Source organism: Erythrolamprus reginae, chromosome 7 (genome assembly GCF_031021105.1).
Source record: "Erythrolamprus reginae isolate rEryReg1 chromosome 7, rEryReg1.hap1, whole genome shotgun sequence".
Lineage (NCBI taxonomy): Eukaryota > Metazoa > Chordata > Lepidosauria > Squamata > Dipsadidae > Erythrolamprus > Erythrolamprus reginae.
In genome coordinates this window covers 9435927-9459910 of record NC_091956.1, presented here as the reverse complement: position 1 = coordinate 9459910, position 23984 = coordinate 9435927, and the positions used below count along the sequence as shown (strand labels likewise).

Genomic DNA, 23984 nt, shown 5'->3' with positions numbered 1-23984 from the left:
GTCTCCTGATTGGCCAACTGATCACACCAGCTTTCCCATCCAACGTCTTAAAAGATGCCACCATATGACATCTCATAAGTTTATCAATATTTACACAGGGTCTCATGGAGCTGTAACAATGACAACGGAAGATAAGTCAGTTGTGTAGTTGGCCAATCAAACACCGTACAAAGGTAGAACAACGAGGGTCTATTTTCTGTCTTTCCAGCCCCATATTACCATGTTTGATGGACAGAAAGGTGTGCTACTCAAAAGAATTTGAGGATAGAGGAAGAGAAATTGTCATATATATTTTTCATCCATAAGTGACTTGGAGACTCATTTATTCTAAATGAAAATGTTGTGGAAATGTGTAGTGGCAGCTGCTTTAATAAATGTTTGACCTTCAGGCATCAATTCTTAACCTTTGCAACTTTAAGATCTATGGACTTCAACTCCCAGAATTCCCCAGCCAGCATAATAGCGGAATCCTGGGAGTTGAAGTCCACACATCGGAAAATTGCCCAAGATTGGGAAATGCTACCTTAAAGTTTATACAGTAGTACCCCTAGATACGAGCATAATTCGTTCCATAAGGGAGCTTGTATCTCGAGGCAACTCGTATCTGGAACAAGTTGTTTTTCCCCTCCGAGATAACCAAAAGCAAGGATTCTTGCGCCACCTAGTGGACACTCGGCTCGTATCCCAAATTTCAGCTCGGAACTAGAACAGAAATGTCTCTCCCCTCGTGGCTCGTATCTTGAAATACTCGCATGTAGAGCAGCTCGTATCTAGAGGTACTACTGTACTTGGTTGGCTTTGCCCCTATGAATTGTCTTTCACTAACAGTTATGAAGCTGTTAGAAGGATTTTAGAAGGGCGGCCTAGAAATCGAAATAATAAATAAATAAATAACATTTTTATTGTTTATTTAAATTTCCAAACCACCTTGAAAACGGGTCTTTTTGTCCACGGGCAATCCATATGCAATTTTAAATAAGTGCTTCTGTGTTTGCATACTGAAAAAAGAGATTTGCAAAAAGAAATGGAAAAGTCAATATTGTAATAGAATTCAGAGCGCCATAAATTATTTGTGATGCTGGCTAGCCCGTTTCCTTGGAAAAATAAATTGTGTGACCTTGCATTTATCCTACTGCATTGCAGAGTAGGATAAGGAGTTTTTGGGGTCGCAAGAATATAACTCCCATATATATATATATATATATATAGTATAATAGTATATATAAATAACCTGGTAACCTATAACACACACACAAACACACACATATATATATACAGTGTTCCCTCGATTTCCGCGGGGGATGCGTTCCGAGACTGCCCGCGAAAGTCGAATTTCCGTGAAGTAGAGATGCGGAAGTAAATACACCATTTTTGGCTATGGACAGTATCCCAAGCCTTCCCTTAACACTTTAAACCCCTAAATTACCATTTCCCATTCCCTTAACAACCATTTACTCACCATTATTACTGGTACTCACCATTGAATAAGACACTTAGTGATCCTGACATTTATACACATAATTATTTATTAACAATAATTATTTTTTTTTGTTATTTATTTGAAAAAAATATTAGTTTGGCGATGACATATGACGTCATTGGGTGGGAAAAACCGTGGTATAGGAAAAAAACAGCGAAGTATTTTTTAATTAATATTTTTTGAAAAACCGTGGTATAGGCTATCCGCGAAGTTCAAACCCGCGAAAAACGAGGGAACACCGTATGTTATATAGGTTACCAGGTTATTTATATATACTATTATACTATTTCCGGTATTTTATCTTAGGATGGATATACATGTTTAAATTCAGTTACTGTGGATTTACCAACCACGCCTGCTGGAAGTTTGTTCCAAGGATCTACTACTCTCAGTAAAATAATATTTTCTCATGCTGCTTCTGATCTTTCCCCCAACTAACCTCAAATTGGGGGTCCTTGTTTTTGTGTTCACTTTCCTATTAAAGACATCTCTCGTGATGGTCTCCCAATTCATCAAGGTCCTTACAAGGTCCTTTACTGGCCTTTTATTGTCTTTTCACAGCTTGATCCCAACCTTTAATCAGAAGTTTAAATTTCATTATTTGTAAAGATATATATGGGTGTATGTATGTACATAAGTATGTATGTTTATGCATACATACATACATGTGTATGTATGCATGTACATGTAACATATTTTTGCTGATAATGAAAGGGAGGGAGACTACTATAGATCTATTTTGGGCTTATTTGCCCTCATCAGGTAGCCACACTCATACTGGGATTTGAACCTGGGGCTCTGCCTTGTAAGAAAGGGGATATAACCCCAAGTAAATCAAACTTCTGTGAAATCAAACTGTCCACTTAGGAAGCAACACTGATTGACAGTCAATTTCACATGCTGTTGTGCAAATGGAATAGTTGTGCAAATTAAATATTCAGTGAGAATATTTCATTCATTTGAGGCTATACTGCTCAAAAAAAAAATAAAGGGAACATTCAAATAACACATCCTAGATCTGAATGAATGAAATATTCTCACTGAATATATCTCCTTTCTCTCTCACACAGCATGGATGTAAATGAGAAGTTACCCTCCAGACTGGAAGTTGGTTTTTATGGCTTTCTTGTTAAAAGTTACATCATAGCCTCAAAAATGCTGGCAAGTCGGTTGTGTTGGAAACTCAGCTTGCACAAACGGTGTAGTCACGTAGCCTCAAGCAAAGTCTGTTGAAGGAAGAGGTTAAGCTAGAAAAAGAAAGAAAATTAAAGTTGTGGTTTTTACTGGAAGGCCTATGGTGGACCACTTAATTGGAATTGTTTCTTTTTCCTCCACTGTCACTTTAGTTTCTATTCCCACTTCTATCCCTGTCAATTTAGTTTCTATTTTTTCCTTTTCCCTGTTTTCCTTTCAAGGGATAGGCTTTCCAAAATCATGAAACCAAATACATTAAGGCATCACTTAAACACATTACACCCCAATGATGCTGATAAGCAGCGTGAGTTTTTTCAGCCAAAATGTGCCGAATATTGCAAACAATCGTTTGCAAAATGTTTACTTCTTCCTAGGGGGGGCATAACAGAAAATAATTGAGAAGCACTGATTTACAGTAAGTGGGTGACATAGGGGAAGGTTTGGTAGGGAAGGTTTGCCTATTTGCCGATGACTCTAAAGTGTGCAATAGGGTTGATATTCCTGGAGGCGTCTGTAATATGGTAAATGATTTAGCTCTACTAGATAAATGGTCAAAGCAATGGAAACTGCAGTTTAATGTTTCCAAATGTAAAATAATGCACTTGGGGGGGAAAGGAATCCTCGATCTGAGTATTGTATTGGCAGTTCTGTCTTAGCAAAAACTTCAGAAGAGAAGGATTTAGGGGTAGTGATTTCTGACAGTCTCAAAATGGGTGAGCAGTGTGGTCGGGCGGTAGGAAAAGCAAGTAGGATGCTTGGCTGCATAGCTAGAGGTATAACAAGCAGGAAGAGGGAGATTGTGATCCCGCTATATAGAGCACTGGTGAGACCCCATTTGGAATACTGTGTTCAGTTCTGGAGACCTCACCTACAAAAAGATATTGACAAAATTGAACGGGTCCAAAGACGGGCTACAAGAACGGTGGAAGGTCTTAAGCATAAAACGTATCAGGAAAGACTTAATGATCGCAATCTGTATAGTCTGGAGGACAGAAGGAAAAGGGGGGACATGATCAGAACATTTAAATATGTTAAAGGGTTAAATAAGGTCCAGGAGGGAAGTGTTTTTAATAGGAAAGTGAACACAAGAACAAGGGGACACAATCTGAAGTTAGTTGGGGGAAAGATCAAAAGCAACCTGAGAAAATATTATTTTACTGAAAGAGTAGTAGATGCTTGGAACAAACTTCCAGCATACGTGGTTGGTCAATCCATAGTCACTGAATTTAAACAAGCCTGGGATAAACATATATCCATCCTAAGATAAAATACAGGAAATAATATAAGGAATAAACATATATCCATGGGATAAACATATATCCATCCTAAGATAAAATACAGGAAATAATATAAGGGCAGACTAGATGGACCATGAGGTCTTTTTCTGCCGTCCATCTTCTATGTTTCTATGTTCTGGTGAGTATTTTCTCTTGCAGTTATGCAGTCACACTGCTCTGCCTGCCAAAACCCCAGAGCTGGGATTCGTACCAAGAGTAGTAAGAAACCCAAGGCACTGGTTATGTCTGCATAACAGGAACTGTGGCAGAAATTGGAAAGTGCTCCAACTGGCTTTTATCTCCATTATGAAATCCCGGCCTTTTGTTTCCCACCCTTTTCAACTTTTTGAATGAAGTAATTGCCTATGGCACTGTCATGAGAAAATAACAAAATTAAAAAAAGAAGGTTTCTTTTAACAGTTGCTTTCTATTCAAGCTAAGTCTGGTGGAAGGTCTTAAGCATAAAACGTATCAGGAAAGACTTAATGAACTCAATCTGTATAGTCTGGAGGACAGAAGGAAAAGGGGGGACATGATCGAAACATTTAAATATGTCAAAGGATTAAATAAGGTCCAGGAGGGAAGTGTTTTTAATAGGAAAGTGAACACAAGAACAAGGGGACACAATCTGAAGTTAGTTGGGGGAAAAGATCAAAAGCAACATGAGAAAATATGATTTGACTGAAAGAGTAGTCGATCCTTGGAACAAACTTCCAGCAGATGTGGTTGGAAAATCCACAGTCACTGAATTTAAACATGCCCGGGATAAACATATATCCATCCTAAGATAAAATACAGGAAATAAACAATGTTGTTTGGCGAGACCCCGGGGAAGAACCTTCCCTGTGGCGGCCCCGACCCTCTGGAACCAACTCCGCCCAGATATCAGAGTTGCCCCCACCCTCCTTGCCTTTCGTAAGCTTCTTAAAACCCACCTCTGTCGTCAGGCATGGGGGAATTGAGATATTCCCTTCCCCCTAGGCTTATAAAATTTATGGATGGTATGTCTGTATGTATGATTGGTTCCTTAAATTGGGGCTTTTTAAATTACCTTTAATATTAGATTTGTTTATATTGTCTTTTTGCTGTTGTTAGCCGCCCCGAGTCTGCGGAGAGGGGCGGCATACAAATCTAATAAATGAATGAATGAATGAATGAATGAATGAATGAATGAATGAATGAATGCAGACTAGATGGACCATGAGGTCTTTTTCTGCCGTCAGTCTTCTATGTTTCTATGTTTCTAAGTCAAAGTAGGCAAGCCACTAGGAAGGGAAGAGGAACCAGCCTTTTTTTATTTCTCTAATAATTCCAAGGAGAGTAAAAAGAAGAAGAAAGCCTCAATACATTAAAAAAATGTAAAAAGAAAGAAGTCAACACAAAAGTCAAAACAGAGTTCTGGGTTTAGTTTCACTAGAAATAGTGATGGCTGGTGTTTAGAAATCTTCACACGATGGTGGTTTCCAATTGTCTTTGGTGGCGAAGCAACAGAGAGCTGGTTTGGTCTAGTAGGTAAGGCACAAGGCTAGAAAGCAGGAGACCATGAGTTCAAATCTTACCAAAGCCATGAAAGCCATAAAAGACTTTGGGGCAATCGCCAGGAGACCATGGGTTCAAATCCTACCTTAGCCATGAAAGCCACCTGAGTAACTTTGGGACAGTCATTCTTTCTCAGCCTAACCTGCCTGGCAGGGTTGTTGCTGTGGGAAAAACTATCACCTTGAATTATTTGTAATATAATACATAGTATTATAATAAATAAATAAATAAATAAATAAATAAATAAATAATAAAAGGCAGTGTACAAACAAACCATGACCTCAACGACAGGAAGACACGTTTTATTTATTTATTTTATTTATTTATTCCAATACATAATACACATTGAAGAGAAAGATATGTAATAATATAAATAAAGAAAAGAATAGAAGAAAAGATATAAAAGTATACGTGAACATATTTGAAAGGAAGAAAAGATAAATGAGATTAGGAGAGACAATAGGACAGGGGACGGAAGGCACACTGGTGCACTTATGCACGCCCCTTACTGACCTCTCTAAGGAACCTGGAGAGGTCAATCGTGGATAGTCTAAGGGAAAAATGTTTGGGGTTAGGGGTTGACACTACTGAGTCAGGTAATGAGTTCCACGCTTCGACAACTCGGTTGCTGAAGTCATATTTTTTACAGTCAGGTTTGGAGCGGTTAATATTAAGTTTGAATCTGTTGCGTGCTCTTGTGTTGTTGCGATTGAAGCTGAAATAGTCATTGACAGGTAGAGCGTTGCAGCATATGATCTTGTGGGCAATACTTAGATCGTGTTTTAGGCGACGTAGTTCTAAGCTTTCTAGACCTAGGATTGATAGTCTGCTTTCGTAGGGCATTCGAGTGGAGGAGTGAAGGGCTCTTCTGGTGAAGTATCTTTGGACATTTTCTAGGGTGTTGATGTCCGAGATGTGGTATGGGTTCCAGACAGAAGAACTGTATTCAAGGATGGGTCTGGCAAAAGTTTTGTAGGCTCTTGTGAGTAGCGTGAGATTGCCGGAGCAGAAGCTACGTAGGATCAGGTTAACAACTCTAGAAGCCTTTTTGGCGATATTGTTGCAGTGGGCTTTGGCACGTAGATCATTTGATATTAATATTCCAAGGTCTTTTACTGAGTGGGGGTTGGCTGTGAGATTTTGTTTATTCAGTTTATATATGAGGTTCAGATTCTTTTTGCTGATGTGGAGGGTAGAACATTTGCTGGCTTACTGTGATGTGTAAGCTCCCATCAACAGAAAGAATGTAAGGTGTTGGCGGGGAAAAAAAAGATGATTTCTTTCATTATTTCTCTTCCCATCAACAGGCCTATCGGAAAAACGTGCAGCAGGTCATCCAGAGCCTCATTCGTAAGCTGGCCTCTCTTAACCAGTACGAGGAAGTGCTTGCAAAAATCAACGCGGCTTCCACCGATAGACTGACGGTATTGAAGACCAAACCCCAGGCCATCCAACGAGATATCATCGCCGTCTGCAGCGACCCTTACATGTTAGCCCAGCAGCTGACTCACATAGAGCTTGTAAGTTTGTTTCCCCACTTTATGTTTATTTATTTATTCATTCATTTTTTTTATGCCGCCCTTCTCCTTAGACTCAGGGCGGCTTACGACATGTTAGCAATAGCTCTTTTTTAACAGAGCCAGCCTATGGCCCCCACAATCCGGGTCCTCATTTTACCACCTCGGAAGGCAGAGAATTAACCTCTAGGCCACTGGATCTGATCCTTTCAGCTTTGTACCAGGAAGGGGCTATATGTTTTTTCTGTCGGATCACCCTGGTATATTGAAGGAGCGTCACAGTTCCTTTTTGCCTCTAGGACCAAATATTTATTTATTTATTTATTTATTCATTCATTCATTCATTCATTCATTCATTCATTCATGTATGTATTCATTCATTCATTCATTCATTCATTCATTCATGTATGCATTCATTCATTCATTCAATCATTCAATTTTATGCCGCCCTTCTCCTTAGACTCAGGGCGGTTTACAACATTTTAGAAATAGCACTTTTTAACAGAGCCAGCCTATTGCCCCCACAATCCGGGTCCTCATTTGACCCACCTCGGATAGATGGAAGGCTGAGTCAACCTTGAGCCGTTGGTGAGATTTGAACGGCTGACCTGCAGATCTAGCAGTCAGCTTTAATGGCCTGCAGTACTGCCCTCTACCCATTGCGCCACCTCGGCTCATTTTATTCTTGTTTGGTCATTTTTCTCAGTGCTCATCTACAAAAGGGAGGCGCGGCGTAGTAGTGGGTTGCTACCAGAATGGTAAAGGGTGCCGCACTGGTAGCAAAAGTGTCCTTGGGTGTCCTCCTCGATCCACAGCTCACATTAGAGAAACATCTTTCAGCTGTGGTGAGGGGGGCGTTTGCCCAGGTTCACCTGGTGCACCAGTTGCGGCCCTATTTGGACCGGGAGTCACTGCTCACAGTCACTCATGCCCTCATCACCTCGAGGCTCGACTACTGTAATGCTCTCTACATGGGGCTACCTTTGAAAAGTGTTCGGAAACTTGAGATCGTGCAGAATGCAGCTGCGAGAGCAATCATGGGCTTCCCCAGGTATGCCCATGTTACACCAATACTCCGCAGTCTGCATTGGTTGCCGATCAGTTTCCGGTCACAATTCAAAGTGTTGGTTATGACCTATAAAGCCTTTCATGGCACTGGACCAGAATATCTCCGGGACCGCCTTCTGCCGCACGAATCCCAGCGACCAGTTAGGTCCCACAGAGTTTGCCTTCTCCGGGTCCCGTCAACTAAACAATGTCGTTTGGCGGGACCCAGGGGAAGAGCCTTCTCTGTGGCGGCCCTGACCCTTTGGAACCAACTCCCCCCAGATATCAGAGTTGCCCCCACCCTCCTTGCCTTTCATAAAGTTCTTAAGATCCATCTCTGTCGTCAGGCATGGGGGAACTGACACATCTCCCCCGGGCCTATACAGTTTATACATGGAATGTTTGTGTGTGTGTTTGCTTTTAATAATGGGGTTTTTAGTGTTTTTTAAATTATTAGATTTGTTTTTTTTACATTGTTCTTGTTATTGTTGTGAGCCGCCCCGAGTCTGCGGAGAGGGGCGGCATACAAATCAAATAAATAAATAAATAAATAAATAAATAAATAAAAGTTAGCTGTGGGCAGGAAGCAAAATCTCACGAAAGGACATATGCTGAGATTTCAGCAATTTTTTTGCTCCTATGCATGCGCAGAAGCAAAAAAAATAGCTGAAATCTCGCACACAGGCGCGTCCCCTTGCAAGATTTTGCTTCCTGCCCATGCGCAGAAGCAAAAACATGCTGGGACTCATGTGCGCAGGAGAGGTGAAGTTGCGCACCGCGCACCAGTAGCAGCAGGAATGGGAATCCGCCCCAGCAAGTGGCTTGGTAATTAAGGCGCTTGTCTTGTTAGCTAAGAAGCTGGAAGCCTGGAATTTGAGACCTGAGTCCTACGCGACAGGTTGAACTCCTATCATTGCCGCATCTCCTGCAAGTAGATAAATAGGTACCACTTTGGTGGGAAAGGTAACAGCACTCTGTGAAATCATGCTAGTCACATGACCACGGAAATGTCTTCGGACAGCTCTGGCTCAATGGCCTCGAAACAGAGATGTGCATCGCCCTCTATGGTCAGAAACCACTTTATTTTAACATTAGAGGCATTGTTGATAAAAATAAGAACAGATAAGGAAATAAAAGGATTGAAGATTAAAAAAGAAACTTATAAAACACAAGCATTCGCAGATGATGTGGTGTTTGTTTTGGAGGACCCAACAGAATCTATTTTAAACTTAATAAATTCAATTGAAGAATATGGGAACGTCGCAGGATTGAAAATAAATAAAGAAAAGACACAGATATTAACAAAAAATATGACTGAGACACCAAGAAAGTATTTAGGAGATTTATCAAACATGAAAATCACAAAAAAAGTGAAATACTTAGGGATATGGATGACCTCCAAAGCTGTATCTTTGAAAAATGATAATTATTTAAAATTATTAAGTCATGTTAAAAAAGACTTAGAAATATGGAGTAATTTACAACTATCATTGGTAGGAAGAATCTTTACAATTAAAATGAATATCCTTCCTAAAATTTTGTTTCTTTTTCAAGTTATTCCAATAAACCCAGGACCGAAATTTTTTGCTGAATTAAATAAGATAATAAACAAAATTATTTGGCATAGAGTAAAATCTATCGAGACTCCTTTACTTTTACTTCTATAAGGATGAAGGTTGGCCATAAGTGGATTTTTTTCTTTCTTTCAGGAGAGACTTAGTTACATTGGACCACAAGAATTTGTCCAAGCGTTTGTACAGAAGGACACCCTGGACAATGAAAAGGTGAATACAATTAACAATTATAAACGAGGGTAAAAAAATGCACGCCCCTTAATGATCTCTTAGGAATCGGGTGAGGTCAACAGTGGATTGTTTAAGGGTAAAGTTTTGCGGGCTTGGTTATGTTCTGTCTGGGTCACTCCAGAAGCCAATACCAACCCAAAAAGAGAAGCCAGACACACTGGTAAAAGGCAAAGGCAGTTTATATAATTCAAGGAAAACACAGGTAACAGAAAATGTCCTTACAAACAGGAAAAACGCTGGAACTTCAAATATATACACAAAGGGAATAGTCCATGAAGCAATACCAGATTCTTGCTGCCAAGACGAAGCTGTAGATAGCAAACAGACGCCTCCCACGAGTCTTCCAGACTGCGAGGCCACAAGCCAAGATCAGAGACGCTGAGAATCAAAACAGGTCACTGCAACTCCAATTGATAACACTCCACATGGCTTCAAGGCCTTGCCTGCCTTTTAAACCCTGCTGATGAGGATGTTGTTTCTAATTCAATGGTGAAAATATCTCTTTAACTGCTCCTTTCATTGCTCTGAACGTCTCTGTCTCATGTCAATGACAGCTTGTGCGTCATCACCTAATGACTCCAAGCTACTGGCTGGGGAGAGCTCCCCCCCCGGGCTCTCATGCTGTTCTCCTTCATCCCATTCCTGAATCTCCTCTCCCCATCCGACTGTTCAGCCCCCTCCTCTGCGCTGTCATCCTCCTCCGGGCATGGAGCCAGCAGAGACACAGCTGGTCCCTGAGCAGCCTCAGGCTGAATCACAACAGGTTATAAACCAACAGAGTCCTGTAGAGAGTTCCATGCATTAACAACTCAGTTGCTGAAGTCGTATTTTCTGCAGTCGAGTTTGGGACGGTTTACTTTGAGTTTGTATCTGTTGTGTGCTCGTGTATTGTTGTGGTTGAGGCTGAAGTAGTCGTTGACAGGAAGGACGTTGTAGCAGATGATTTTATAGGCTGTGCTTAGGTCGTGTTTAATTTGTGGTGTGAGGTGTGAATGCCTGATTTTTGTTTCTTTCTCAGAATTCCTATGGGGATCGGAAGAAGTGCCGGAATTTGGAAGCTTACGTGGAATGGTTCAACAGACTGAGTTATTTGGTTGCCACAGAAATATGTATGGTAAGCAAAACTGTTCATTTTCCTTCCGCTTTGAGCTATGGTATATTCTACGCACAGGATTGTATGGCACAGAAGTAAAACTCTGCCCCCTTGAGGTTGTAACAGTAACAGAATTGGAAGGGATCTTGTAGGTCAAGGGTAGGACTTGTGGACTTCAACTCCCAGAATTCTTAAGCCAGTCATGCTAGCTCAGGAATTCTGGGAGTTGAAGTCCACAAGTCATAGAAGAGCCAATTTTGCCTACCCCCTGTTGTAGGTCATTTAGTCAAACCCCCCACTCAAGCAAGAATGCCTACACCAGTTCCAAAATATGGCAGTCCAATTTCCTTTTGAAAGACTCAATTGTTGGAGCTCTCGCAGTCTCCGTAGGCAAGCTGTTCCACTGGTTGATTCCTCTCAATGTCAGAAAGTTCCTTCTTATTTCTGGAATGAGACTGAAGAAAACCAAAATTGAGCTTCGTGCCTGTTCTGTCTGGGTCACTCCAGAAGCCAATACCAAGCCAAAAAGAGAAGCCAGACACACTGGTAAAAGGCAAAGGCAGTTTTATAAAATTCAAGAAAAACACAGGTAACAGAAAATGTCCTTACAAACAGGAAAATGCTGTATCTTCAGATATATCCACGAAGGCAAAAGTCCATGCAGCAATACAGAATTCTTGCTGCCAAGCCGAGGCTGTAGATAGCAGACCTACACCTCCCACGGGTCTTCCAAAGCTGCTGGGCCACAAGCCAGGAACAGAGACGCCGAGAAACAAGACAGGATAATGCAACTCCAAACTGATAACACTCCACATGGCTTCAAGGGTTTGCCTGCCTTTTAAACCCTGCTAAGGAAGACCACACCCAAACCCAGCTGTTCCTAATTCAGTGCTGATAATACTTCTTTAATTGTTCCTTTCTTTGATCTGACCGTCTCTGTCGCATGTCAATGACAGCTTGTGCATCATCACCTAATGACTCCAAGCTACTGGCTGGGGAGAGCCCCCCCCCCCGGGGCTCTCATGCTGTTCTCCTTCATCCCATTCCTGACTCTCCTCTCCCCCGTCCGACTGTTCAGCCCCCTCCTCTTCGCTGTCCTCCTCCTCCGGGCATGGAGCCAGCAGAGACACAGCTGGTCCCTGAGCAGCCTCAGGCTGAATCACAACAGTGCCGTAGAGTCGGATATGACTAGACAAGGAAACCTTTTACATTTGACTCCAGCCTGAAATGTTTCTTTAAAAGTTAAAATTGAAAACTTCCTTCTTCCCATTTGGGCAAGTTCTGAGTTCAATCCCAATATTGTGTTTTTGCTGTCTTGCAGCCTATAAAGAAAAAACACAGAGCGAGAATGATAGAATACTTCATTGACGTGGCTCGAGAGTGTTTCAACATTGGCAATTTCAACTCTTTAATGGCTATTATTTGTGAGTATAAATAAGAATGCTTTTGATTCGTTTCCTTTATGTTTTGCTTTTGGGGGAAAAACACTTTTGTGGTTCTCAACCTGGGGTTTGGGTCCCCTTTGAGGGTCAAATGACCATTTCACAGGGGCCACCTAAGGCCGTGGGAAAAATCAAATTTTCCATGGTGTTAGGAACTACGTCTATGGAGTCTACGGAGAGGGGCGGCATACAAATCTAATAAATAATAACTAAAGCTTTTATTCTGGCACGTTGGAACATATTTTTACAATCCGGCCAATCAGGCATTTACAGTCGGGTTGTCCCTCTGACCTTCCTGCCAATCAGCTTAAAGCTCTGTTGGGAGAATTGGCGCTAGACTTATGGTTGGGGGTCACCACAACACGAGGAACTCTGTTAAGGGATCGCGGCATTAGAAAGGTTGAGAACCACTGGTTTAGATGTTTCCCCTCTGTCCAATTCTGCCCCAAAGCTTCTGGACTTGTTGGATAACTGACAGCCTCCGCATTTGTTAGGGTTCCTAGGATTTCTAGGAATTTAAAGTCTTGAATGTGTGTTGACAATTTGAAGTTGTGTAGACTTCAGCTCCCTATACTGGCTGGGGAATTCTGGAAATCGAAGCCTACACATCTTCAGCCTCCCAAGGTTGAGAAAAACTGCCTTAAACTTATGAAAAGTAATAGAGTAGAGAAAGCAACTCTTGGTGTGGCTCTTTGTCTCTGCTTTCTCATCTTCCCCATAGTGACATTTCATGCCCCAAATATGTCCTTGCCTATCTTAGTTTTACTTTATTGGTAAATCTTTGCAAAGATGGAAAACCCAGCCAGGATTTCTCCCATAAGCTGATAGTGCATGGTCTACATTAAAAATAGCAATAGCATCCCGAGTCTTCGGAGAGGGGCGGCATACAAATCGAATAAATAATAATAATAATAACTTATATACCACTTCATAGTGCTTTTACAGCCCTCTCTAAGCGGTTTGCAGAATCAGCATACTTATTTATTTATTTACTTATTTATTGGATTTGTATGCCGCCCCTCTCCGTAGACTCGGGGCGGCTAACAACAGTAATAAAAACAGCATATAACAATCCAATATTAAAACATTTAAAAACCCTTATTATAAAACCAAACATACATGCAGACATACCATGCATAAAATTATAAAGGCCTAGGGGGAAGGAGTATCTCAGTTCCCCCATGCCTGGCGGCAGAGGTGGGTTTTAAGAAGCTTACAAAGGCAAGGAGGGTGGGGGCAATTCTAATCTCTGGGTGGAGTTGGTTCCAGAGGGCCGGGGCCGCCACAGAGAAGGCTCTTCCCCTGGGTCCCGCCAAGTGACATTGTGTAGTTGACGGGACCCGGAGAAGGCCAACTCTGTGGAACCTAACTGGTCGCTGGGATTTGTGCAGCAGATGGGGGTCCCTGAGATAATCTGGTCCGGTGCCATGAAGGGCTTTATAGGTCATAACCAACACTTTGAATTGTGATTGCCCTCTTGGTCTCAGAAAAAAATGGCTGCATTTTTTAAGCCTTTGGCTTCAAGATGAGTTTTAAGTCTCATATAAATTGATGGTTATTTAACACTTGTGAAACATTTCTCAAAGCTTACTTTATACATGTCCTCTGGTGGGAAAGCAAAGGAAATCCACTACAAATTTCTCCTGAAACAAGATTTCTGTTAAAAGAGTTGGTAGCTAGAAATCTATGCCCCAAATTTCTGACAGTCTCAAAATGGGTGAACAGTGCAGTCAGGCGGTATGGAAAGCAAGTAGGATGCTTGGCTGCATAGCTAGAGGTATAACAAGCAGGAAGAGGGAGATTATGATCCCGCTATATAGAATGCTGGTGAGACCACATTTGGAATACTGTGTTCAGTTCTGGAGACCTCACCTACAAAAAGATATTGACAAAATTGAATGGGTCCAAAGACGGGCTACAAGAATGGTGGAAGGTCTTAAGCATAAAACGTATCAGGAAAGACTTAATGAACTCAATCTGTATAGTCTGGAGGACAGAAGGAAAAGGGGGGACATGATCGAAACATTTAAATATGTTAAAGGGTTAAATAAGGTCCAGGAGGGAAGTGTTTTTAATAGGAAAGTGAACACAAGAACAAGGGGACGCAATCTGAAGTTAGTTGGGGGAAAGATCAAAAGCAACATGAGAAAATATTATTTTACTGAAAGAGTAGTAGATCCTTGGAACAAACTTCCAGCAGACGTGGTAGATAAATCCACAGTAACTGAATTTAAACATGCCTGGGATAAACATAGATCCATCCTAAGATAAAATACAGAAAATAGTATAAGGGCAGACTAGATGGACCATGAGGTCTTTTTCTGCCATCAGACTTCTATGTTTCTATGTTTCTATGCTTATGAATAATGAGTCTAGAAAGGAATGTAGCTTTCTTAGAATGCTGTCTATAGAAACGTTAACCACGATTGCATTTTAAAATGGTATATTTTGGGATCATTTGTTGTAATTGGATAAAAAAAGAAAACGGGGAAAAATAGATACATTAGTGGTTGGGTAATCATCTCTCCCCCCCCCCCCCCCAAATTTTGGGGAAAGAATTGTCCTCAAAACAGGGCTGTGTGTTTTAACTTTTATCTCTGTTCTTCTCTTTCCCTCTACACTTTGGAATAAAAGCTGGAATGAATATGACCCCTGTCTCCAGATTAAAGAAAACTTGGTCAAAAGTCAAGACTGCCAAGTTTGACATTCTGGAGGTAAGTCTGACCTTTTTTAATCTGAATGTTTGCTATCCAGTTAATCTATGGAGATTAAAATGGAACCCATTTTTACAATCCAACCAATCAGACGCTTACAGTGGGGGTGTCCCTCTGACCTTCCTGCCAATCAGCTTAAAGCTCTGTTGAGAGAATTGGCGCTAGACTTATGGTTGGGGGGTCACCACAACATGAGGAACCGTATTAAGGGGTTGCAACATTAGAAAGGTTGAGAGCCACAGACATAGTGGATTTTGAATTTTAAAAATGGATTCTTGTACTTACCAATACATCCATTGCTGCTTTCAAATAATTTTGCTCATTAATACTTTCAGATAGAAATGAAATTTTACAATTATTCACTTTTTCTGAGCCCCGCCCCCCCCGTCAGATTTGTTAGCTTTTTGATCCATAATCTGTTTTGGCTCTTAACTTTAAAACTGTTCAGTGACTTGATTTGTATTGGAAATTTATCTATCTTTCTATCTATCTATCTATCTATCTATCTATCTATCTATCTATCTATCTATCTATCTATCTATCTATCATCTCTCTCTCTCTCTCTCTCCATCTATCTATCTATCTATCTATCTATCTATCTATCTATCTATCTATCTATCTATCTATCTATCATCTCTCTCTCTCTCTCTCTCTCCATCTATCTATCTATCTATCTATCTATCTATCTATCATCTATCTATCTATCTATCTATCTATCTATCTATCTATCTATCTATCTATCTATCTATCTATCTATCTATCTATCTGATTTTTATGCCGCCCTTCTCCTTAGACTCAGGGCGGCTTACAACATGTTAGCAATAGCACTTTTTAACAGAGCAAGGCTATTGCCCCCACAATCCGGGTCCTCATTTTACCCACCTCGGAAGGATGGAAGGCTGAGTCAACCTTGAGCCGGTGATGAGATTTGAACCGCTGACCTTCAGATCTATAGTCAGCATCAGTGGCCTGCAGTACAGAACTCTACCTGCAGCGCCACCCCGGCTCATTTATTAGATTTTATTTATTCTATTTGTATGCCGCCCCTCTCCGTAGACTCCGTAGAAATGGTCTCCCCAGATTAAAAACTGGACTTCGAAAGCAATATTTTGTTGGAATTTTAGGACTTCTGACACAAAATTCTGATTCTCTATCTTTCTACTTCTCCTTTTGCTAGCATCAAATGGACCCTTCCAGCAATTTCTACAATTACCGCACTGCACTCCGTGGGGCAACCCAGAGATCTTTGACAGCTCACAGCAGCAGAGAGAAGGTAAAAGTCTAAGAAAGAGATAAATAAAGGCAGTCTTTGATTTAGAACCATTTGTTTTGTGACTGTTTGACGTTACAACGGCCCTGAAACATAGCAATCGTATTTAGACTTATATACCACTAAACAGTCCCAGCCCATGTCACACCAACACTCCGCAGTCTGCATTGGTTGCCGATCAGTTTCCGGTCACAATTCAAAGTGTTGGTTATGACCTATAAAGCCCTTCATGGCACCGGACCAGATTATCTCCGGGACCGCCTTCTGCCGCACGAATCCCAGCGACCAGTTAGGTCCCACAGAGTGGGCCTTCTTCGGGTCCTGTTGACTAAACAATGTCGTTTGGCGGGCCCCAGGGGAAGAGCCTTCTCTGTGGTGGCCCCGGCCCTCTGGAACCAACTGCCCCCCAGAGATTAGAATTGCCCCCACCCTCCCTGTCTTTCGTAAGCTCCTTAAAACCCACCTCTGCCGTCAGGCATGGGGGAACTGAGATATTCTTTCCCCCTAGGTCTCTACAATTTATGCATGGTATGTTTGTATGTATGTTTGGTTTTATAAATAAGGGTTTTTTAGTTGTTTTAGTATTGGATTGTTACATGCTGTTTTTATCACTGTTGTTAGCCGCCCCGAGTCTACGGAGAGGGGCGGCATACAAATCCAATCAATCAATCAATCAATCAATCAAAACCAACCAACCAAACAAACAAACAGTTCTTTTCAGCCCTCCCAAAGCGGTTTACAGAGTCAGCCTTATTGCCCCGCAACTATCTGGGTTTTCATTTTACCCACCTCAGAAGGATGGAAGGTTGAGTCTATCTTGAGTCTGGTGAGATTTGAACTGCCGAATTGCAAGCAGTCGGCAGGCAGCAGAAGGAATCTGCAGTACTGCACTTTAGCCACTGTACCACCATGGTGCAAAAGAGATGGATGAACAGTTTTCACACTGAAGACCCTCGTAGAGGACGCTACGTTGCAAATGAATGATCAGTAGAAGTGGTGTGTGTGTGTATGTGTGTGTTTTTGTGTGTTGTCAAGAAGTTATGGATAATGTAATACAATGAATGTCTGGCATATTGCAGAAGATGTGGACCCATGAACCATGGCTAGCAGAGGGATTCTGGGTGTCGAAGTCGTAAAACAAATCACAAAATGGCTGGCTCAGGAATTCTGGGAATTGAAGTCCACAAGTCCCGAAAATCATAAAATGGCTGGCTCAGGAATTCTGGGAGTTGAAGTCCACAAGTCCTGAAAGTTATAAAATGGATGGCTTAGGAATTCTGGGAGTTGAAGTCCACAAGTCCTGAAAGTCATAAAATGGATGGCTTAGGAATTCTGGGAGTTGAAGTCCACAAGTCCTGAAAGTCATAAAATGGCTGGCTTAGGAATTCTGGGAGTTGAAGTCCACAAGTCCTGAAAGTCATAAAATGGCTGGTTCAGGAATTCTGGGAGTTGAAGTCCACAAGTCCTAAAAGTCTTTAAATGGTTGGCTGAAGAATTTTGGTAATTGAAGTCCACAATTAATAAAATGGCTGGTTCAGGAATTCTGGGAGTTGAAGTCCACAAGTCCTAAAAGTCTTTAAATGGTTGGCTGAAGAATTCTGGGAGTTGAAGTCCACAAGTCCTAAAAGTCATAAAATATGGCTCAGGAATTCTGGGTGTTGAAGTCCACAAGTCATAAAACAAATCATAAAATGGCTGGCTGAAGAATTCTGGGAATTGAAGTCCACAAGTCCTAAATGGCTGGCTCAGGAATTCTGGGAGTTGAAGTCCACAAGTCACAAAACAAGTCATGCTTCCCCCCTCTTGTTCCAATGAGAAGTCTGTTGCTAATCTGGATTCTTTTTACTCTCCTTTTCTTCCCTTAGATTGTCATCCCATTTTTCAGCCTGCTTATCAAGGACATTTACTTCCTGAATGAGGGCTGTGCCAACCGCTTGCCCAACGGCTATGTCAATTTTGAAGTAAGTAGAGCACACTCGGGTTTCCAGATTTAAACGCTGACCCCGTCGGATTAAACACAGGAGCAGAAAGCCTCGTCAAGATTTTGGAGTGCAAGCATTCTTAGATTGAATAGCCAAGAAGTAGATGCAGACAGAGATAAAGATCTAAGAGAGAAATGGGGGGGGGGGGGGGGGGTTAAAAAAAAAGCATAGCAATTAAAGTACTGAAGCGGACAAGAGATGATGGATGGGTGATTTCTCCTTTTTCTTGTTGCTCTGATTTGCCTTTCTTTTCTCTCTCTCTCTCTTTCTCTCCTTTCTTTTTTAGGTAGAGGACAGGATTAGAAACTAGGTCAGATGGAAAGAAACGTCTTTTAATAAAAGGGTGACCTGCTTAAAAGTTAGAATAAGAGATAGAAACAAGGGAGGGGGAGAAAATTAGTGTATACACGTTTATATAATAAAATAAAAGCAATAACAAGAGGAAACATGGAATAATTGAATAATGACAGACTACCACTTAATATAAATGTGTAATATTGCTGGAAATATATAAGTTGTAATAACTATGATTAATTCTACTAGTTTTATTTGTAATTAGAATGTATGATACTCAGATGCCCACTGTTCACACATTGATCGATCTATCTATCTATCTATCTATCTATCTATCTATCTATCTATCTATCTATCTATCTATCTATATCTATCAGTATCAATCATCTATCTATCTATCTATCTATCTATCTATCTATCTATCTATCTATCTATCTATCTATCTATCTATCTATCAGTATCATCTATGTATCTATTATCTATCTATCAGTATCAATCATCTATCTATCTATCTATCTATCTATCTATCTATCTATCTATCTATCTATCTATCTATCTATCTATCTATCTATCTATCAATCATCTATCTATCTATCTATCTATCTATCAGTATCAATCATCTATCTATCTATCTATCTATCTATCTCATCTATCTATAGCCATTTGTCTGTCTGTCATCTCTCTCTCTCTCTCTCTGATGCGTTTCTTCCCTTCCAACCATTATTTGGAAGTGCCCTGTCTCCTCTAAGCTTATCCAAGAGGCCTTGTATTCATTGACAAAGCATAGTCTTTTCTTCCCCAACCCACAGAATTAAGGAATAGCCCATCTTTTAAGCATGAAGGAGCAGGACTTGAGCAGAATTACAAAAGGCAAGGATCATAAGGGCTCCTTGGAGCTCCCTGAGCTTGATTGTTTTCTTGAACACATTTCTTTACCCAAACCAGGGACTGGGGTTTGCTCTCAGTTTATAATCTAGTGAATTGCCCTGCCAGTGTTGGTGGGAATTGTCTTGGAGGTTCTTTGCCTGGCCTGTTTATTGTTAGCTACGTACCATTAGCCAAACAAACTAGCCATAGACTAAGACTACCCCTCCACAACACAGACAGAACAATTCATTAAAATATAAATTCATTGAAATATAAATTGAGAGCAAACCCAACTCCCTTCCAGCACTGATGATGTTACTAGGGTGGGTAATGGAAGTTTGCAAGAAAACAAAGCTGCAACAATTTAGTGATCTGTCCTTCGGAAACAGAGCAACCAAGAGTATTAAGGGGCATACATAAGTGCACTAGAGTGCCTTTCGTCCCCTGTCCAATTGTCTTTCCTTTCTTTCACCTATCTTATATATTCTCTCCCTTTCATATATCCTCTCCTCTAAGTTCACTTTCACCCTCATTTATATTACCACATGTCCATTTTTCTTCCTATGTATTTGTGTATTGGACAAATGAATGAATAAATAAATAAATAAATATTGCCTTATTTTAATGGATCCCTTTCACCTGCTTAGCTCACATGCTTTCTCTCTTTTCTTCATTCCTTGCAGAAGTTTTGGGAACTGGCTAAACAAGTGAGTGAGTTTATGACCTGGAAGCAAGTGGAGTGTCCTTTTGAGAGAGACCGGAAAATCCTTCAATACCTGCTCACCATTCCAGTTTTCAGTGAGGACGGTAAGAGAAAGACACCTGTAATTGTTCAGCATATCCCAAAAGTGCGATTTTTTTTTTCCAAAGAGGCAACTGGACTTTCTTGTTGTACTCTGAAGAGGTTTTGCTTCTCATCCAAGAAACCTCTTCAACTCTGACTGGATGGTGGAGAATAGAAGAATAGAATAGCATAGAATAGAATAGAATTTTATTGGCCAAGTGTGATTGGACACACAAGGAATTTGTCTTGGTGCATATGCTCTCAGTGTACATAAAAGAAAAAGATACATTTGTCAAGAATCACGTGGTACAACACTTAATTATTGTCATAGGGGTCAAATAAGCAATGAAAAAACAATCAATATTAATAAAAATCTTAGGATACAAGCAACAAGTTACAGTCATACAGTCCTAAGTGGGAGGAAAAGGATGATAGGAATGATGAGAAAAAATTAGGAAAAAATAGAAGTGCAGATTTAGTAAAAAGTGTGACAGTGTTGAGGGAATTATTTGGTTAGCAGAGTGATGGTGTTCTGGAAAAAACTGTTCTTGTGTCTAGTTGTTTTGGTGTGCAGTGCTCTGTAGTGACGTTTTGAGGGTAGGAGTTGAAACAGTTTGTGTCCAGGATGAGAGGGGTCGGTAAATATTTTCACAACCCTCTTTTTGACTCGTGCAGTCTGATTCTCCTCTGAAGTCTGTGTCGGTCTTGTTGGGTTGCAGCACCAAACCGGACAGTTATAGAGTTGCAGATGACAGACTCAATGATTCCTCTGTAGAACTGTATCAGCAGCTTCTTGGGCAGTTTGAGCTTCCTGAGCTGGTGCAGAAAGAACATTTTTTGTTGTGCTTTTCTGATGATGTTTTTGATGTTAGGTGACCATTTTAGGTCTTGAGATATGATAGAACCTAGAAATTTGAAGGTTTCTACTATTCATACTGTGTTGTCTAGTATTGTGAGAGGTGGAAGGGTGGAAGGGTTTCTCCTAAAGTCTACCACCATTTCTACGGTTTTGAGTGTGTTCGGTTCTAAATTGTTCTGGTCACACCAAGGATAGTTGTTCAACCTCCCGTCTGTATGCGGATTCATCAGTGGAATCACTCCCTGAATTTTATCAATATCTTTTTGTAGGTGAAGTCTCCAGAACTGAATACTGCATTCAGTTCTGGAGACCTCACCTACAAAAAGATACTGATAAAATTGAACGGGGCCAAAAACGGGCTACAAAAATGGTGGAAGGTCTTAAGCATAGAGACAGTAGGACAGGGACGGTAGGCACGCTGATGAGCTTACGGAGGCCACCTTGATCATCTTAAGGATGTTCATAAGAACCTCAAATCTCATTTATGAACTACTTACATTCAAATGAGCTTTTAACCCCATGAGAAATGAGAAAACTATTTTCCCCGAAAACCTGCTATCACGCATTTGAAAAAATAGGGCGTCGCTATTCCACAAGGAACATAATTCAAGACATTAGACGAGGCCTAAATGCTCTTTATTTTTTCTTTCTTCTGGTTGCAGCCCTTTATTTGGCCTCATATGAAAGTGAAGGTCCAGAGAATCACATCGAAAAAGACAGGTGGAAGACACTCAGGTAAGTGCATAATACAGGAAATAGTATAAGCGCAGACTAGATGGACCAGGAGGTCTTTTTCTGCCGTCAATCTCCTATGTTTCTATGTTTCTAATGGAAGGTCTTCCTTCTCTGTTTTGACTCCTCTCTAGGTCCACACTTCTAGGAAGAGGTTAATGCATGACTGGCTGCTATCCGCAGTTGCTGCTATGATCTTGACATGGGTTCCTAAGACGAAGGCCATGGCTGAGGTCGCTTATTTATTTACCCATCCTTCCGCTCCTCCTCTTCACCACCAGGAGGCGTGTTTTTAAGTTATGAGAGCTAAAATAACTGGCGAACAGCAAGACGGGACATGAGGCTGCGAAGAAAGCTAAGCTGACTCTGAGTCAAGAAAGGCTTTCTACTACCCCGTTGGTTGTCGGGTGATATGGTCAGTTGGGTGGATCAAGGAGAACCCACTGAAAAAAGCCTTTCGAAGCCCCGGAGGTCTACTGTGAATAATTTTTTAAAGCACCCAGATGGGATTTTCTCCATCCCACCACTTCCTCACCCCATCCCACCTGCAAACTCCACTCATCAGACTTCTGGTACTTCGCACCTGGATTCCAGGTAGTATGTCCCTTCTTCGACCTATCCAAGGCCACCTGGACCATTTCACGTGGTCTGAGGAAGATTTTCGCCGGTGTGATTCTTGTCGAAAAGAAATCTAAGAACTTTTTTGTGTTTTTTTTCCCCCTCCTTGGAGGAAAATGGCTCATGACGCAGTGTTGTCGTGAGGTTCCTAAGAAGTTCAGCTATTTATTATGAAAAGGGGCACAAGCGCTCTGGATTTTTGGTTTGTTTGTTCGTCAGTTTGCGAGTTCGCTGCTGGTTGGCCAACTCCGACTAGATATTATTTGGAGGTTTAAAATATTAAATTCAGCAATAGCTGATAGCAATAGGAGAAGCAGAGGCTTAGAAAGCTTTAGGTAGCAAATGTAGACTGTAGAAATTCACCCTTCCGATCTCTTCTTCTTCGATGTATTATTGTGCTGTGTTTCATCTGGGCACATCTGCGCTAGGAAGCCATCTGAATTAGGCAAGAATCTGGTTTCATTTCGGGACTTTCTCCAAAAAGACTGAGAAAATTTTGGACGAGAATCTTGAGTTCAATTTTGAAAGAATGACCTGTTGGAATAAACCGGGACTTTTGAGGTCGTTCGTCAATGGGTCCTCATCTAAACTGGCGTTTATTTCCAAAACTCATGCGTTGGAGAGCCGGAATAATAAGAAGTTTGGATGTGGCTTGCCATGTTGCAATGTGGACTTTCCCAAAATATTTGTACTTTCCTGCGTCTTTTTCTTCACTCTCTATATTATCGGATTAATTGATTTTGTTTTCTCCTTGAGAGAGGGACGGGGAAAAAAATCCCTGCCGAGATTGTAGGTAGATATAAATTATAATTTTGCAAGGGTTTTTTTTAACCCAATGTGCGGAAATAATATCCAATGTAGCAATGCTAATTTCCTCTCCGAAATCCTACAGACCCATTGAAAGTTTTTTCTCTCTAGCTGAGTCTCTTAACTATAAACTCCCAAGATTTGTTTGGGTTTTTTGCTTCAAGAACCTCTGAAAAGTTGCTTTAACTATGAAACAAGTCCTGTTATGTCAGTAGTAGCTCTGAATGCTTAGTCCCCGTATTGCCGCCCCGCACTCGAAAAATTCTTAAGAAATGAAAAGAACCCCCCAGTCCGTTAACAAATAATATCCAGAAAAGGGATTTGTATGAGATATGCTATTCCTCAGAATTAATAATAAATAAATAAACACATCGTTTGATTGTTCTCCATTTCTTGCAATTGTTGCGTTTTGTGCATAAGGTCCAGTAACACACACAACTTGCCCCCATCTTAACACTAGTTCATTTAGTGACTGTTCGAAGTTACAGCAGCACTGAAAAAGAGTGACTTATGATAGTTTTTCACACTTAATGACCATCGCAGCATCGTCATAGAATCATAGAGTTGGAAGGGACCTCCAGGGTCATTGGGTCCAAACTCCTGCACAATGCAGGATTCATTAAATCATCCCAGAAAGAGGACTGTCCAGTCTATTTTTGAAGA

The 23984-nt window shown here is 41.0% G+C and overlaps 1 protein-coding gene across 2 annotated transcripts in view; it reads left to right on the top strand.

The window, feature by feature from the left end:
* RASGEF1B (RasGEF domain family member 1B) overlaps positions 1-23692 on the top strand; it is a 247559-nt gene extending 223867 nt beyond the window's left edge. For both annotated transcript variants that reach the window (XM_070756967.1, XM_070756968.1), the window contains exons 5-14: positions 6798-7010; positions 9764-9838; positions 10878-10973; positions 12274-12376; positions 15029-15108; positions 16286-16381; positions 18244-18339; positions 20205-20328; positions 21827-21899; positions 22031-23692. In XM_070756967.1, coding sequence (XP_070613068.1) covers positions 6798-7010; positions 9764-9838; positions 10878-10973; positions 12274-12376; positions 15029-15108; positions 16286-16381; positions 18244-18339; positions 20205-20328; positions 21827-21899; positions 22031-22055 — 981 coding nt within the window. In that variant the 3' untranslated portion in view covers positions 22056-23692. The remainder of the gene's footprint in view (positions 1-6797; positions 7011-9763; positions 9839-10877; positions 10974-12273; positions 12377-15028; positions 15109-16285; positions 16382-18243; positions 18340-20204; positions 20329-21826; positions 21900-22030) is intronic.
* The last annotated feature ends 292 nt before the right edge of the window (positions 23693-23984 follow it).